The 18,345-nt window shown below is 39.4% G+C and overlaps 1 protein-coding gene across 7 annotated transcripts in view; it reads right to left on the bottom strand.

The window, feature by feature from the left end:
- LOC128698361 (uncharacterized) overlaps nucleotides 1–18,345 on the bottom strand; it is a 75,970-nt gene that overhangs the window by 16,827 nt on the left and 40,798 nt on the right. For 3 of the 7 annotated variants that reach the window (XM_070102612.1, XM_070102616.1, XM_070102617.1), the window contains 2 exons: nucleotides 8,462–8,773; nucleotides 6,400–7,308 (listed from right to left, as the gene is read on the bottom strand). In XM_070102612.1, coding sequence (XP_069958713.1) covers nucleotides 6,980–7,308; nucleotides 8,462–8,773 — 641 coding nt within the window. In that variant the 3' untranslated portion in view covers nucleotides 6,400–6,979. Of the gene's footprint in view, nucleotides 1–3,018; nucleotides 3,359–6,399; nucleotides 7,309–7,438; nucleotides 7,643–8,461; nucleotides 8,774–11,779; nucleotides 15,662–18,345 lie in introns of those variants that run through there. The other 4 variants (XR_011394299.1, XM_070102614.1, XM_070102613.1 and 1 more) reach the window with 4 other exon arrangements.

The following is an 18,345-nucleotide window of genomic DNA, read 5'->3' on the forward strand; positions in this document are numbered from 1 at the left end:
ATGTGTGAGTGTGGTGAAAGTGTTGAATGATGATGAAAGTATTTTCTTTTTGGGGATTTTCTTTCTTTTTTGGGTCACCCTGCCTCGGTGGGAGACGGCCGGCTTGTTGAAAAAAAAAAAAAAAAAAAACTTCACACCCATATAAGTGTGTTGGTGCCACTATACTCTCATACATTCCCTTACATTACATTATCCATGGATAATGTTCTTTGTTTCCACAGACACCTCAATGCACCACCCACCTTTTTTCATCAATTCTATGTTTTATCTCATCCTTCATAAACCCATCTGCAGACAAGTCTACTCCCAAATATCTGAACACATTCACTTACTCCATATTCCCACTCTCCAATTTGACATCCAATTTTTCCTCACCTAACTTATTTGATACCCTCACCACCTCTACGTTTACTTTTTGGTGAATAGTTACAGAATACCACTAAGCTATGCCAAGGAGCTTGTGTTCAGACTGGTAAAGCTGCTGTCACTGGTTCACTGCTGCTGCATGTTCATATGGTTTGTCACTGTTAGACTGTCAGTACTACCAGTACAAAAATGTCTGCCTGGTGTTTACAAAGGACAGACAAATGTACCATTGTTTGCTGAGAATTAGACAATAAGAAGTATTGAATGCTTCAATGAAGGTTTGTTTTACTTCATAAGGCGATAAGACACTGGTATTAGTGTCAATATAATGGTGTTAATACAGTGGTACTGGTGTGAGTACAGTACAGTGGACCCCCGCATAACGATTACCTCCGAATGCGACCAATTATGTAAGTGTATTTATGTAAGTGCGTTTGTACGTGTATGTTTGGGGGTCTGAAATGGACTAATCTACTTCACAATATTTCTTATGGGAACAAATTCGGTCAGTACTGGCACCTGAACATACTTCTGGAGTGAAAAAATATCGTTAACCGGGGGTCCACTGTACCTATGACCATGACTAGTAAGTGGTTTGCCTGGCCACTGATGGTAGTTTGATTGAATTACCACAGTCCTTCACTGAATATCCTTTTATTTTCTTAACTTTTCTCTTTGTTAAACAGAAGTTATTCGTAGATCCCAAGCCTGACCTTTACCACCTAGGGCGCAGGGTGATTCCGAGGGTTCAGATTTTTTTTTTAGAGGGGGGAAGGGGATTCGTTCTGCAAAATAAGGTTAGTAAACTATTTACTGTCCTTTTACTCTCAAGGTAGGTTTAACTCTTTCAGGGTCCAAGGCCAAAATCTGAAGTGGTGCCCCAGTGTCCAAGAATTTAAAAAAAAAAATGTTATTTTTTTCTTATGAAATGGTAGAGAATCTTTTGGTGAAGGTAATAAAACAAAAAGTACAAAATTTGATGGAAAATTGACGAAATTATGCTCTCGCGAATTTTGTGTCAGCAATATTTACGAATCGGCGATTTTGCCAACTTTGACTACCATTTTAGGCCAATTACATTATTCCAGTCAACCAAATTCTTAGCTATTTCACTAGTATTACTTCTATTCTATCAATTGAGCACAAGAAATTGCCAAGTCAACTATTTCAACTACAAAATAAAGTGATTGGAAATTGGTAATTTGGCAAATTTAACACAAAGTTCAAAATATTCCAATTTCAAAAAAGTGTCCAGAATAAACAATGTAGGTATAACTGGCACTAAACTAACATTTCCTCTGTTCATTAGTTACGTTTTGAGGCTTTACAAATAAATTCCATTTTGATGTTTTATTCACATAATGAATTTTTATTCACACCAAAAAATAGAAGATTTACTGTTATGCAATACTGTAATAATTGTATAAATATCATCACCATATTTGTGAATGTATATTAGACCCACCAGCTGACGTGTATTAGATGTGTGAGGTCGTTTGTTTACTCTTGAATATCGGCAAAAATTTAACATTTCTGCTATTTTGAGCTCAGTTTCAAGCCATTTCCAGTGCTAAAACCAATCAAAATCATCTCTATTTCTGTAATTTGTCTTCCATTCTATCAAATGAGACCAAGAAATCGCAAATACAACTATAAAAAACATATGAGAAAACACTGCAAAGCGCTGTTTTAATCGAAAATCACGGTCTCGTTTCTTTTCTCTCATTATACAGTGTGCTGCAGGATTTGTATTATGTGGTGCACACATACCACATAGATGTATTCTCTCATATCTAGGCCCAAATTTACCACTCACAGTTTATCAGAGTGAGCTGAGCTCATGGCGTAGATCTACGGTTTGGACCCTGAATGTAAAGCCGTAGATCTACGGGACGGACCCTGAGAGGGTTAAGATTGCCTGAAATACTCTGCACAACCAACAGCTTTCTATGTGCACTATTAAAAGTCATCCAATTTTGTACAAGTCATGTATCATGTGGGAAACAAAGAATCTGAATGGAGACCACAGAAGGTTCGCGACAAACACAAGGATATCATAAGTGTATATAACATATGTATGGGACAGATCAAGATCTTTTATAAATTCACCAAGTTCAATTGAGGTAGTAGGTTGGTAGACAGCAACCACCCAGGGAGGTACTACAGTACTGCCAAGCGAGTGAAACAGAAACCTGTAATTATTTTATATTATGGAAAGATTGCTGGTGTCTTTTGTCTCAAACACATGGAATAACATGTATATCCTGCTACTTATACTTACACTTAGGTCACTATACAAGCATGTACAGTGGACCCTCAAATATCGAACTTTCTTTGGTCCAGAAGGCTGTTCGAGTGCCTTTACCGAATGAATTTATTCCCATGAGGAATAATGTAAATTAGGTTAGTCCATTTCAGGCCCTCAAAAATACACTTATAAAAGCACTCACAAAAATACACTTACATAATTGGTTGTATTGGGAGCAGTTCGATTTTTGAGGTTCCACTGTTTTCAGGAAAATTAGTGAATAGAAAAAGAAATAATAACAGACAAACAAACACTTTATTATATAGAAAATATAAAATGTAAAACACTTAAATATGAAATATTAATCCTACATTAAAGAAAATGAAAAATGAAAAATATAAATGATAACTGAATTCAACGCTAATTTAAATGTATATAAAACGTGGGTGTCTGGTGTTGGCGACACTGTTGTTGAAATAGTAGCCGTTGCTGATGATGGGGGGGGGGGAGGGGGTCGCAGGTGTTGGTGACCACCACTGGCTAGATCTTCACAGATTATTGCCGTGAGTATAATATCCCGATGACAGGAAAGCAGGTTCTTTACCGCTGCAATGATGTGGGGTTATGTCCTGCAATTTCATACAGGTGCACAGGTACATCAATACAAAATGGAGAAGTCTCTGGACGTTAGTCCTTCTCCTGTTCTGCTCGTTGATTGACAGGTGACCCTCACTGTCATCCAAGCTGAAAAGATAGACAGGTTACCCACTGCTTAAATAATCACTCTCCATGGCAGTGTACATTACTCAAAAGACGTGGTGATTATTACAAGTCAACATAGAGCAAGGCTGAAAGGACTAAGTTTATTATTGGTCAAAAGTGAAGCTTTTAACCAATAAATCCACTAGAATACAAGGCAGGCATGTACTTACAGTAGTGTTGGGAGCTGTGAGTCGAGTGATTTACTGTTTGACCAGAGCCCCACACGTCACCTTTCGAGGGGGGGGGAAGAGGGAGGGGAAGGGATAGCGGGAGCTAGACTGACCCTACGTTAACAAGCAGCCGGCAATCAAACTATCACTTTATGGGTGGGGGAGAAAAGGCGGGAAAAACGGGAGCGTGACTCTCCCTACCTTAACTAGTAGCCGGCAATGAAACTATCACTTTCAGGGAGGGGAAAGAAAGGCGGGAGCGTGACTTACCCTACCTTAACTAGTAGCCGGTAATGAAACTATCGTTACTATATCTCTACTCCTATCTATTGAACTTTTCCCTCACAACTGTATATGTATCTGTACACACCCATCTGAATTTTCTTCTATTTCCCTAATAGTTCTTGTCTATTTCCTTTTATCTCTATGAAAAAAGCAGAACAGAATTCTTCCTCCGTAAGTCATGCACGTCATAAAAGGTGACTTTAATGCCGGGATCAAGGGGCTAGTAACCCCTTCTCCTGTATAAATTACTAAATGTAAAAGAAAAACTTAAGTTTTTCTTGTTAGGTCACCCTGCCTTGGTGGGAGATGGCAGATTCATGAGGGGGCTTGAGTTCAAGTTACCAATGTTATCAATAATACAAAATCCTTCTATAATCGTCGCAGATTTTATAATATAAAAATCTATATAATTTTACCACTTTTTGATCCTTAACTTTTAGGAGTACATAGGAAATTGTCAGAATGCTCAAGAGGTACAGAGGAACCAAAAGGATGGAAACCCCTGGTCTACATAGTAAAGATACCCAGATGTTGCACATGTGTAATTTATCTGACCTAGGATTTTTTTTTTTTTTTTAACAAGTCGGCCGTCTCCCACCGAGGCAGGGTGACGCAAAAAGAAAGAAAATCCCCAAAAACAAAATACTTTCATCATCATTCAACACTTTCGCCTCACTCACACATAATCACTGTTTTTGCAGAGGTGCTCAGAATACAACAGTTTAGAAGCATATACGTATAAAGATACACAACACTTAAATGGAAAATGATTTCTTCAGATTTGGAAAATTCATTTTAGTACTGCAATTGAAAAATAATATAATCAGTTTAAGGGTCTTATGATACATTACTATGTCCTTGGCTTGATGCATGGTACAGATTCTGCTTACTATCTGGTACCTATGCTAATAGGCCTATGTTCCAAGACTTCTTTTTTTTTTTTTTTTTTGGTTCAGATGGTGCCTCATGCTGTCAATTTTATGGATTTGATGCCAAATCAACCAGACTGATAGATATGCGAGTCAGAGGTCTACCAGACAAACCTGGCCCCAGACCAGGCTCCAGGAGTAGGAAAACTCAAGATACACAAGTAACCCGTACACAGGAGAAAAACTTATTACGTACAACGTTTTGGACTGACTCGAACGCCATCGTAAGTTTCTTTCTCCCATGTGCGGGTTATTTGTGTATTGTTTAGTCATGGTATTGTGCCTTTTTGTTCTTTATTAACCCCCAGAACTCAAAGGTATCAAAGGGGCTACATTCTAACATACCCTTCACACACAAATAGCCCGCACATAGAAGAGAGAAGCTTACGACGACGTTTCGGTCCGACTTGGACCATTTACAAAGTCACACTAACCAGAAGTGGAACAGGACGGCTATATATAGGCAGGAAGAGGTGGTGGTGGTAGTAGTAGTAGTAGTAGTGGTAGTAGTAGTAGTAGTAGTAGTGGTAGTAGTAGTGGTAGTAGTAGTAGTAGTAGTAGTAGTGGTAGTAGTAGTGGTAGTAGTAGTGGTAGTAGTAGTGGTAGTAGTAGTGGTAGTAGTAGTGGTAGTAGTAGTGGTAGTAGTGGTAGTAGTAGTAGTGGTAGTAGTAGCAGTGGTAGTGGTAGTAGTAGTAGTGGTAGTAGTAGTAGTGGTAGTGGTAGTAGTAGTAGTGGTAGTAGTAGTAGTGGTAGTAGTAGTAGTGGTGGTAGTAGTAGTGGTGGTAGTAGTAGTGGTGGTAGTAGTAGTGGTGGTAGTAGTGGTGGTAGTAGTGGTGGTAGTAGTAGTGGTGGTAGTAGTAGTGGTGGTAGTAGTAGTGGTGGTAGTAGTAGTGGTGGTAGTAGTAGTGGTGGTAGTAGTAGTAGTGGTGGTGGTAGTAGTAGTGGTGGTAGTGGTGGTGGTAGTAGTGGTGGTAGTAGTGGTGGTGGTAGTGGTGGTGGTAGTGGTGGTGGTAGTGGTGGTGGTAGTGGTGGTGGTAGTGGTGGTGGTAGTGGTGGTGGTAGTGGTGGTAGTAGTGGTGGTAGTAGTGGTGGTAGTAGTGGTGGTAGTAGTGGTGGTAGTAGTGGTGGTAGTAGTGGTGGTAGTAGTGGTGGTAGTAGTGGTGGTAGTAGTGGTAGTAGTAGTGGTAGTGGTGGTAGTGGGGAACTAAGGAGGAGGAGCCAGTCAAATATAAAGAAAGGGGAGCAGTGCAAGGGAGCTAGGTGGTCCAAGTCGGACCGAAACGTCGTGGTAAGCTCCTCTCTTCTATGTGCGGGTTATTTGTGTATCGTTCCAGTCACGGTATTGTGCCTTTTTTTGTTATTTATAAACCCTTCACATTGAATGTGAATGTGATATGCTAAATAAGTAAATAAATAACTGCCATCACTAAATAAATAAATAAATAATTACCAAAATAAATAAATACCAGTACTGAAAAATAAAAAAAAATGTATTCAAGTTATGGACCTGCCACCTACATGCTGGGTAATTATCTAAAGTTTCATACCCAAAGTACCGTATTTCACGGCTTATAAGTCGCTCCGATACATTAGATGCATCCCAATTTAGACGGTAATAATCAGACAAAAAAAAGTTAAGAGTGCCTAATACCAAGTAATATTTATTCCACTGAAACCTATGGTAATTTTACATGCAGAAATGAGGTTACGTCTGAGTTATGGGTAGGTCAAAACATACGATAGGCCTAGTGCTCACCTCATTTTAGCTTGAAATCCTCACCAATCTTGACAAATTCATCACAGGCATTAAATTTACATTAAGTAAAATTTACTAGTACCTGGAATGTTAATTCTAACAATTAATCTGATTTATGGGTTGGTTAAAACACTACAGCCACAAACACCACTCCACACGTGACGAAAACACTGTTTCAGATATGAGAGGTGTTTCTATAGCAATGTTAGCAAACACCAGCAAAAACCTGTCTCAAAACCAGAAAAAATCACTGTTTTCATCATTCCGACAATCACTTTCAGAGTTGTTCTCTGCATTCACACCAATGGGGTCATCAATATCAGACTCTGAACTGTCACTAATCTCATAAACAAGGTCATCTTCTGTTCCTAGTGTAGGTCCTCATTGATAATCCACTGCGTTTCATAAACCGGTAACACCAGCTTGCGGTGCCATGAAAATCTTCAATCCCATTTTGTTCTGCTCAAGCTCTGGCCTCATTCATTATAACTGATTTAGACACAGCACGACCACAATTCCTTTCATTTATTACCCAGTTTTTAATTTCATCTTCCAGTGCTGGCCATCTTGCTGGTTTGTGACGAAGATTATGCTTTTTCTTCTGTGCTGTCCTCAATCTGTCTTCTTGTTGACGCCACGCTCTTATCACCTTCTCAGAAGGTGGCGGCCCAAACTCCCTCTCTGCAGGTCTGTTGCCATGTATTTTGGCATAATCAACTACCATTAATTTAAAATGTATGGTGTATGCATGTCTCTTCTTCCCAGGCATCATACAAAAAATGGGTACCATATCTGAAAATGTAAAAATCTATGGTACCTCAAAATGGAGGAGATAATCTTATTACTATTCATTTCTCATTGATCCTGGATTATCAAAATATTTCACTGCCAGTTATAAACAAATGGTACAGGACTACCTTACCCCGATGATCTCTCAATTTGAACTGGTGAAACCGTCACTGGTGGCTGAGTTGCTGCTGTGTGCAATTCTATACAGTGAGGGGCCCAGAGTGCATACTGATGCATCTTTGCCAGTGACTATTGGTATAGACAAAACTGACTGCTTCAGTTGTTGTTGGGCCACCATATTTACTTGGCACTATTTGACACTAAGCACCATAACATACTGTAAATATGATTACCGGTACCTAGTAATAATGAAAATACCCAGCATGTCCTAACAATAGCGTAGTATAGGGTAGCATTATTTTAAAGTGCCTACCATAAATAACTGCTTTGTGACTTCGATAGTTTAAGAAATAAGAAAGGAAGGTGTTACTTAAGGAGGAATTTCGTTTTCTGTCAATATTCCAGTACAGTATCCGTATTTCATAAATAGCTTGTCTCAAAACGTTATTAATTTAGTGTAATTTTGAAACACTGGACTTGTTTTAGTTTCAATGGCTCGGCATCAGATGTAACTGGGAGAGCTACAGCCCACCTCACACCTCAAACTTATAGCTCCCGTCACTGACCTCCAGTTTATAGGACGCAGGGTTGTTTTTGGAGACTCGTGGAAAAAATGTGTCTTATAAACTGTGAAATATGGTAAATGCTTTTGCACCCTCAAAGTCGAAACATCCTAAGACAATCATAAGTCAAGGAACACCTGAACAGTGGAACCTCAAATATCGAACTTTCTTCAGTCCAGAAGGCTGTTCGAGTGCCTTTACCGAATGAATTTATTCCCATCAGGAATAATGTAAATTAGATTAGTCCATTTCAGACCCTCAAAAATACACTTACAAAAGCACTTACAAAAATACACTTACATAATTGGTTGTGTTGGGAGCAGTTCGATTTTTGAGGTTCCACTGTATATTGAAGGTTATGCTTTGTTACGATCATGAATCAGTGCCCGTATTTCCTACTGGCACACGTGATGGAACTGTAAAAACTAAGGATACATTTCACAGCCCAGAAAATTCTTTCAGTGGTTTCTTACCTTGTGTTGATGACTTTTCTTCTCCACTGGAGACAGAAGAAATATGATGATCCATCTTACTCACATTCGTATCTTCATCTTCATTAGTGTCTTCCTTGAAGAACTCTTCTTTTGAAAATTTATTTTCTACTTCCATGAGAGAAAGATCAGAATAATCTGCTTCCTCCTTTACTTTTAGCAGTTCAATGCCAACATTACTGTTATTTTTTTTATTGCATTGTAATCCAGCCCAAACAGTTGTAACTGGAGTAGACTTTGCTATAGATGCATTTTTAACTTGTTGAACTGGATTGGAAATTTGCTTCTCTTCACCTGCAATGTAGAATTAAATTAATATACAGTATATTTATTCTTCATCAAAGAATTTAAGTTTAATACTTCTAATTTTTTTTTTTTACAATTATGCAAGGTGGAAATAAAGCCTTCCCATCTCTCTCCCAGTGTTAATACACTTCCCAGCTTACAAAACTTAAGGGATTCCGTTGTCTTGCCAAAGGTGTGCAGATACGACAGTTTAGATGTTACTGGACAGCAAATATCCCAAACCCCTCCTTTAGAGTGCAAGCACTGTACTTCCCACCTCTAGGACTCGAGTCCATCTAACCAGTTTACCTGAATCCCTTCACAAAATATACCTGCTCACACTCCAACAGCTCATCAAGCCCCAAAAACCATTCATCTCCATTCCAATTTAACGATCACACATGCCTGCTTTATGTCCAAGCCCCTTGCACACAAAACCTCCCTACATCCTTTCCAGGGATGACCCCAAACTTACCTTCCCTTCACTACAAATTGATATCCCCCCCCCAAGCTATCCTATATTGGTCCATCCTCTCAAAATGACCAAACCACCTTAATAACCCCTCCTCAGCCCTGTGAATAATACTTTCAGTAACTCCACACCACCACTTAATTTTCACACTACGAATTCTCTGCATAATATTTATATCATTACACACATCTCGACTGCCTCTGGCCTTCTCACTGCAAAATTCACAACCAGTGGAGATGTGTCTAAGGGCAATGTGTGGAGCAAATATTATGCAGAGAATTCGTAGTGTGGAGTTACTGAAAGTATTATTGAGAGGGCTGAGGAGGCGTTGCTGAAGTGGTTTTGTCATTTACTAATCTAGTCTATTACGTTAGAGAATCTTACGAGAGCCAGCTGGCCGAGTGGTTAATGCAATGGCCCGCGAGTTTATGGACTCGCCTGCCATGGGTTCAAACCCCACCCATTCCATGACTTAAGTTTACATATCCCCAGTGATCAACTTTCATAAAACAGATCCAAAGCAGATAAAAATTGAACGACAGCAGTAATACGATGATCTTATAAATACAGCCCAGAGATTCCACTGAATGCCAGACAAAAGTCTAGTTTGAAAACCACTTTTCAAGTAATTAATGAGCTGAATTAAAAAAAATATTTATGTATAAAATAAGCCATGGAGATGTAATATCTGAGGGCAATGTGTGGTGTGAATATAATGCAGAGAATTCGTAGTTTGGAAGTTAGGAGGAGGTGCGGGATTACCAAAACTGTTGTCCAGAGGGCTGAGGAAGGGTTGTTGAGGTGGTTCGGACATGTAGAGAGAATGGAGCGAAACAGAATGACTTCAAGAGTGTATCAGTCTGTAGTGGAAGGAAGGCGGGGTAGGGGTCGGCCTAGGAAAGGTTGGAGGGAGGGGGTAAAGGAGGTTTTGTGTGCGAGGGGCTTGGACTTCCAGCAGGCATGCGTGAGCGTGTTTGATAGGAGTGAATGGAGACAAATGGTTTTTAACCCTTTGAGGGTCGACAGGCCCTCTCCGAAACTCGTTCTCAGGGTCGGCCAAATTTAAAAAAAAAAAAAAATTATTTTCTCTTATGAAAAGATAGAGAATCTTTTCCCGATCATAAAGACACCAAAAGTTTGAAATTTGATAGAAAACTTACGGAATTATGCTCTCGCAAAGTTAGCGGTCTCGGCGATGTTTACGCATCGGCGATTTTGCCCACTTTGAGCCCCATTTTCGGCCAATTTCACTGTACTAGTCGACAAAAAACATGAATATTTCGCTAGAACTCCATTTTTTCTATCGAATGGATGCAAGAAACCACTCATTTATGAAATTCAACTATCCAGTACAGTGGTCAGAATTTAGCAATTTTGCCAATTTCACACAAATTTCAAAAGATGCCAATTTCCGAATAGGGTCCAGAATAAACAAGAAAGACATTCCAGGCACTAAAATGACATTTCCTCTAGTCATTAGTCATGTCTCAAGTCCCCTCTTATATTCTTTTGCTTTCCACTTTGAATTTTTATTTTCACAAAAAATATAAGATTTACTGTTATGCAGACTACTGCATTAGTGTAAAAAATGGTATAAATATTATTGGTGCACTTGTGAAAGAATATTAGACTCACCAGTTGACGTGTATTGCACGCTTGGCACGATTTGTTTACTTTTGAAGTTTGGTAAAAATCGAACATTTCTGCTACTTTGAGCTCAATTTCAAGGCACCTTTCTTTGTAAAACCAGTCAAAATCATCTCAATTTCTGTAATATGTCTTCCATTCTATAAAATGAGACCAAGAAAACTAGAATACAACAATAAATACCATACGAAAATACACTGCAAAGTCGCTGATTTATTAAAAAAAAATGGTCAAAGTTTTTTTTTTCTCATTATGCACTGTGTGCTGCAGGATTTTTTTTAGACTGTGCACACTGACCACATAGACCCATTCTTTCATATGAAGGCCTACCAGCTTTCTCCCACTAGATTTGAGGCCGCTAGAATTTATGAGTACTAGTACGTCAAAAACCCCTACGCGTAAAACGTACTAGTACGACGAAAACCCTCAAAGGGTTATTAATACTTGACGTGCTGTTGGAGTGTGAGCAAAGTAACATTTATGAAGGGGTTCAGGGAAACCGGCAGGCCGGACTTGAGTCCTGGAGATGGGAAGTACAGTGCCTGCACTCTGAAGGAGGGGTGTAAATGTTGCAGTTTAAAAACTGTAGTGTAAAGCACCCTTCTGGCAAGACAGTGATGGAGTGAATGATGGTGAAAGTTTTTCTTTTTCGGGCCACCCTGCCTTGGTGGGAATCGGCCAGTGTGATAATAAAAAAAAAAAAAATAAAATAAGCCAATGGTCAATTAACCCTTAAACTGTCCAAACGTAGATCTACGTTATTTTACATAAGAAAGCATGTAAAAATCAAGCTTAGATTTACATTCAGAGCGCTATGCGAGTGAACGTAGATCCACGTTTGGGCAGTTTAAGGGCTAAAAGAGCAATCTTGCTCAGATATAATCTTTCAATAAGGAAGAGCTCTTAATCAAACAGCCAGAAATATTGAAAAAAAATCTTTGTAAAGAAACACTTCACAAACAATTGTAATAAAAAATTCCCTTATACAGGAGGGTCCTGCTTATACAGGTCAGGTTCTGAGGTACCGTTGTCAAGCAAAAATTGCTGTCATGTGAAACGTCTATTACAGTTGGGAATTAATAAAAGTAAAAAGTGTTTCTTCTTTTTCTGGGGTCACTGTGCCTCGGTGGGAAATGGTCACTTTGCCATAAAAAAAAAAACTGCAATTGAGGATATGACTCGATTGCAATGGAAGAGGGCATTTTTATTACATATGGCATTTTGAGTATGAAAACACCTTGAAACACTTATAATAGTGCACACAGTGTTAGACATAACTTAGTGTAAATATGTACATCTATGCATTTACACTGATGCTGCTAAGGAGTCATTATTATTTGCCAATATCAACACATGAAATAAGTTATCTGATTTTTATTCTTATTTTATTCTTTGAAAAAACTGAAGCAGTTATAAGGTTTACTTATAACTGTTCAACAATTATTAGGTTAGTTTGCTAGAATGTTATGAGTTGTAGTCATTGATATTTTATATAACCATCTGGTTAATGTTTTATGATGTTCTGAGAATTTATGTAACAAATTAGAAGACATTTTTTATTACATTTAGTGAAGCACACTGGTAATAGTGAGAACATCAGGTTGAATGCTAATATGATATGGATCAACATGGTTACTGTTGAAAGATTGGACATTAGCACTATTAATCTAAGCTGGGTTTAACAACACAGTAGTCCCCTCGTATCTGCAGGGGGGAAACGTTCTTAGAGCTACCATGGACACCTGAAACTGTGGATAGTACAGAACCCTATGTATTATTTTTGGTTTATATGCACACCTATGATGAAGTTTAATTGATAAATTATGCAAAATAGGTCTAGAATTAGCACTTCTTCACTGATGAGAAGCATTTCACATCTTCTCTTAAACCCTGAACAACTGCCACCATCACTACTTTTGAGCTTTGGGGCCATTATTAATTAAACTTAAGGGTTATTTTTGGGCCACAGTAAAACGTGTATACCAGAAACTGTCGACACCAAATCCGTGGATACAGGAGTCCTACTGTATTATTGAACTAGCTGGCAGAGTGAAAACTTTTTTACATCTTCTGGAAGTGTTTTCCACATTTTAGGGCCCTTTATTTGCATGGAGTTCCTAGATGGACTGAGTTGAACATGTGGTATCTCTAAGATACTTATTTCTTGCTCTCTCTCTATGGGGAAGTGGAAAACAATTCATCTCTGTAAGCCATGAGTGATGTAACGGGGGACAACTGCTGGGAGCAAGAGGCTAGTAACCCCTTCTCCTGCATCCATTACTAAATTTAAAAAGAGAAACTATTGTTTCAGTGGGATGTGGTCAGTTCGTTAAAGAAATTTTTTTTTATTTCTTGTATTGTGACTGTTCTATTGCAACTCTCGAGGAGGAGTCTGAGATCTGGGTTGAGGTGTCCTGTAATACACAGGTGGGGTGTGTTGTATAATGAATAAATTTCAGCTTTTAAACAGTGAGGGGGGGGAAAAATGTTGTCTGGAACCTAGACAAGTACAAATAGGAAGCACGTCTGTCGGGCACTCAGCAGACAGAATCGAGCCTCTACCACGTCTTGCCCTGAATGACCCATATGAGTTTAGCACCTTACTAATTATTATCCTGAGTTTATAATGTTGAGCTTCAGACTCCAAGTCTGCTCTTCAAGCACTTTAGAATCTTACTTACAAAATGGACACCAGAAACATCATAATAAACCTCATACAAATAAACCGCACACAGGAGAGGGGGAGCTTACGGCATTTCAATCCAGCTTGGTCCATTTACAGTCACATTAACAGAAAAGAGAAGGGGGTAGTAGGTAGTGTTTTTGTTTCTATCTTTTGTGGGTCCCTAGCTCTCCAGCAATGCTCCTCTTTCTTGGTGTTTGACTCCACTGCCTCTACTTCCTTTCCTACTACTCTCTTGTCCCGTCCCTGTCTGCTGGCCTATACATACCGCCCTCTTCTCTCCTTTCTGTTACTGTGACTTTGTAAATGGTCCAAGCCAGACTGAAATGTCGTCGTAAGCTTCTCTCTCTTATGTATTGTTCCAGTCGCAGTATTGTGCCTTTTTGTTATTCAACATACATTAACCCTTTGACTGTCGGGACCCCTGATTCTAAAGTCTCGTTCTATGTCGAAAAATATTCGAAAAATTATTTTTTCTTACCAAAATCTTAAGAATATTTTTGTAAGTGTTTTAAAGAAAAAAAATTTTTTTTTTGCGATTATTACTTAGCAAGATACAGAGGCGTGAAGTTGACAAAGTGAACCAGTTATGGCAACATCGCTGACTGCCACTCACTCAGTAATATTTTTACTTTTTTTTTTTTTACTTTTTTTATTTTTTAATACAGTGGACCCACGGTTTACGATATTATTTCATTCCAGAAGTATGTTCAGGTGCCAGTACTGAACGAATTTGTTCCCCTAAGGAATATTGTGATTTAGATTAGTCTATTTCAGACCCCCAAACATACACGTACAAACGCACTTACATAAATACACTTACATAATTGGTCGCATTGGGAGGTGATCGTAAAGCGGGGGTCCACTGTATTTTATTTTTTCAAGCAACTTTTGTGGCCTACGAGACCAATATAGTGCATAATGTATGTATATCCACTCACTGTATGCAACACAATAACTCCACAAATATTATCATTACAATGTTTACAAAACCTGTTTACACAAACCGACAATAAAAAAAAGTTGTTTATTATTACTGTTCTATAATATATATACACACAGTCACTAGACATGTTCACAGAACTGCTACAGCTTCTGGAATGTTGTTGTGTGTGGGTTTTTTCTTTGTGGATGTACTGACAGTGGCATGGCTGGTGTGACAATGATGCATTACCATCACCCATTACCTACACTGCCTTCCCCAACAAGCACGTTGTCTTCCCCACCACCCACATGGAAGTAAGTCTCACTGACTTTTTTGGGTTATCCTAGGTTGATGGTTGTCTGGGTCGTCTTCCTTTTCTTCCTTCCTTCCTACCTTACTTCCTCTCATCTCTTCCTTCCTTCTTGTATCCTGGGCATTGCTTTCAGTCACAAACCTCACAGCCATGAAATTCATCTTCACTGACACTTCCATCTGTGTTACAGCCATCACTTGGAAAGAGTCCCAGACTCGCCAGGAAGCAAGGTATTTCTTACTGCTAGGCATGCTGAACAAGGACTACTGAAATGGTGTTCTCACAATGCACCACTGGCTCCCCAATATTTTTTATACTGCACACACTGACCCATTCTCCCACATGTAGGCCTACCAGCTTTCTCCCACTAGATCTGAAGCCGCTAGAATTTTGGCGTAGTACTACGGCACCAACACTGGCTCGTAAGCCATAGTACTACGGCACGAACAGTGAAAGGGTTAAAAATGACCTGAAGAACCCTCAGGACAAAGGCTTATGCATATGTCTGCCTGGATACCTTCCCACACAGGAATCAGATATAATGACAATACTGATAAAGAAATTAGGTCTGTTTGTAAATGTCCAGAGGTGGAACAACAGAGCATCCCCTATCCAGTGTGAAATGTATCTTACTGAAAGTTATCAGCCCTGGAAGATGAGAAAACATATATCTGATATCTGAAAGCACCAGTATCATATATTATGATTTGTTTTAGTTAGAAAGTTGTGTGTAAGGACAACATATGTCTACTAGATTGTATAACACTGACTGCCAGAATCAGGTTATGCCATTACCTGTGGCTGATGTTTGAAATTGCTAGTGAGCCTCCCATCCCTGCTTATTCTACATGTAAGCTCTGTTGAAAAGACAACTTGAAAATTATATTCACTGAAATGGAAAATTCATTTTGGTACAGTGGACCCCCGGTTCACGTTATTAATCCGCTCCTGAGAGCTCATCATAAAGCAAAATTATCGGAAAGCGAATCAATTTTCCCCATAAGAAATAATGGAAATCAAATTAATCCGTGCAAGACACCCAAAAGTATGAAAAAAAAAAAAATTTACCACATGAAATATTAAGTTTAATGCAATAGAATAATTACAATAATAACAATAGAATAATCACAATAGAATAACTGACACTTACCTTTAATGAAGATCTGGTGATGATTGATGGGATGGGAGGAGGGGAGTGTGTCGAAGCTTTTAATGTTTAGAAGGGGAATCCCCTTCCATTAGGACTTGAGGTAGCACGTCCTTTTCCGGGGTTACTTCCCTTCTTCTTTTAATGCCACTAGGACCAGCTTGAGAGTCACTGGACTTCTGTCGCACAACATATCTGTCCACAGAGGCCTGTACCTCTCATTCCTTTATGACTTTCCTAAAGTGGTTCACAACATTATCAGTGTACAGGTTGCCAACACGGCTTGCAGTAGCTGTGTCAGGGTGATTTTCATCAAAAAAGGTTTGCATTTTAAGCCACTTTGCACACATTTCCTTAATCTTTGAAGTAGGCAACTTCGTCAATTTCTCTCTCCCCTCCTCCGAAGCAGTTTCCTCAGGTCTGGCCTCTTGCTGTTGAAGATGATCTAGTAGCTCATCAGTGGTTAGTTCTTCATTGTCCTCCTCCACCAACTCTTCCACATCCCCCCCACTAACCTCCAACCCCAAGGACTTTCCCAATGCCACACTGGATTCCTCAACTGGCATAGGATTCTCAGGGTTAGCCTCAAACCCTTCAAAATCCCTTTTGTCTACACATTCTGGCCACAGTTTTTTTCCAGGCAGAGTTCAAGGCCCTCTTAGTCACTCCCTCCCAAGCCTTACCTATAAGGTTTACACAATTGAGGATATTAAAGTGATCCTTCCAAAACTCTCTTAGAGTCAGTCGAGTTTCTGTGGTCACTACAAAGCACATTTCAAACAGAGCTTTTGTGTACAGTTTTTTGAAGTTTGCAATAACCTGCTGGTCCATGGGCTGCAGGAGAGGAGTGGTATTAGGAGGCAAAAACTTGACCTTAATGAAGCTCATGTCCCCACAAAGTCGCTCTGCCAAGTCTGTAGGATGACCAGGGGCATTGTCTAACACCAGGAGGCGCTTAAGGTCTAATTTATTTTCAATTAAGTAATTTTTCACATTGGGGGCAAATGCATGGTGTAACCAGTCATAGAAAAAGTCCCTAGTGACCCATGCCTTAGTGTTAGCCCTCCACAACACACACAAATTAGCCTTGAGGATATTCTTTTGCCTGAACGCTCTGGGAGTTTCTGAGTGATACACCAATAAAGGCTTCACTTTGCAATCACCACTAGCATTGGCACACATCAGAAGAGTAAGCCTGTCTTTCATAGGCTTATGTCCTGGGAGTGCCTTTTCCTCAGTAATGCAAGTCCTGCTTGGCAGTTTCTTCCAAAACAGGCCTGTTTCGTCACAATTAAACATTTGTTCAGGTTTCAATCCTTCAGCCTCGATGTACTCCTTGAATTCATGCACATATTTTTCAGCTGCTTTTTGGTCTGAACTGGCAGCCTCACCATTCCTAATCACACTATGTATACCACTACGATTCTTAAATCTTTCAAACCAACCTTTGCTGGCCTTAAATTCACTCACATCACCACTAGTTGTAGGCATTTTTCTAATTAAATCCTCATGCAACTGCCTAGTCTTTTCACAATTGATCGCTTGAGAGATGCTATCTCCTGCTATCTGTTTTTCATTTATCCACACCAATAACACTCTTTCAACATTTTCTAACATGTGATTGCTGTTTTGTAATCACAGTTGCACCTTTTGCAAGAACAGCTTCATTGACTGCCCTTTTCCTGCTCACTATAGTAGAGATGGCTGATTGGGATTTACTATACAACTTGGCCAGGTCCAACAGACGCACTCCACTTTCATACTTTGCAATTATCTCTTTCTTCATATCAATAGTCATTAGCACCCTTGGTCTCGATGGGTTGGCACTAGAAGCTTTCTCGGGGCCCATGGTGACTTATTTTGCAGAAACAAGCACCAAAAACAGTGATAATATGGATAATATGGAATGTACCGAATGTATCCTTAGCTGCGTGCACACTGGCTGGCTTGTAAACACTGGCACACACGGGGCAGTTCAGGCCACACGTGGACACGTCTCATACGAATCGTATTGCATACCGGGTTTTGTAACGGGAACCGAGACAAATTTTTTGCGATATAATGCTTTGGATACCGGATTTATCGGATACCGATAACTTCGCAAACCGGGGGTCCACTGTACTTGGAAAAAATTGCCTGTTATTTTATGGGGAACATGGTACTCTGTCCTTGACTTTATACACAGTCCAGATATTGTCTTCCTGCCTGTATAAATAACTCATTACAATTGTGACCAAACACTTAAATAGTACATTAACATTAACATTTTTAGCTATTAAAACTTTGCAGTCCAGTCCCTGGACCCATTATGTACCTCTGTAATCTTCTGACTACTGCCCACAGGATGGGTATGGAGTGCATAATAAAGATATTAACCCTTCAACTGTCCAAACG

This window comes from Cherax quadricarinatus, chromosome 82, assembly GCF_038502225.1.
Source record: "Cherax quadricarinatus isolate ZL_2023a chromosome 82, ASM3850222v1, whole genome shotgun sequence".
Lineage (NCBI taxonomy): Eukaryota > Metazoa > Arthropoda > Malacostraca > Decapoda > Parastacidae > Cherax > Cherax quadricarinatus.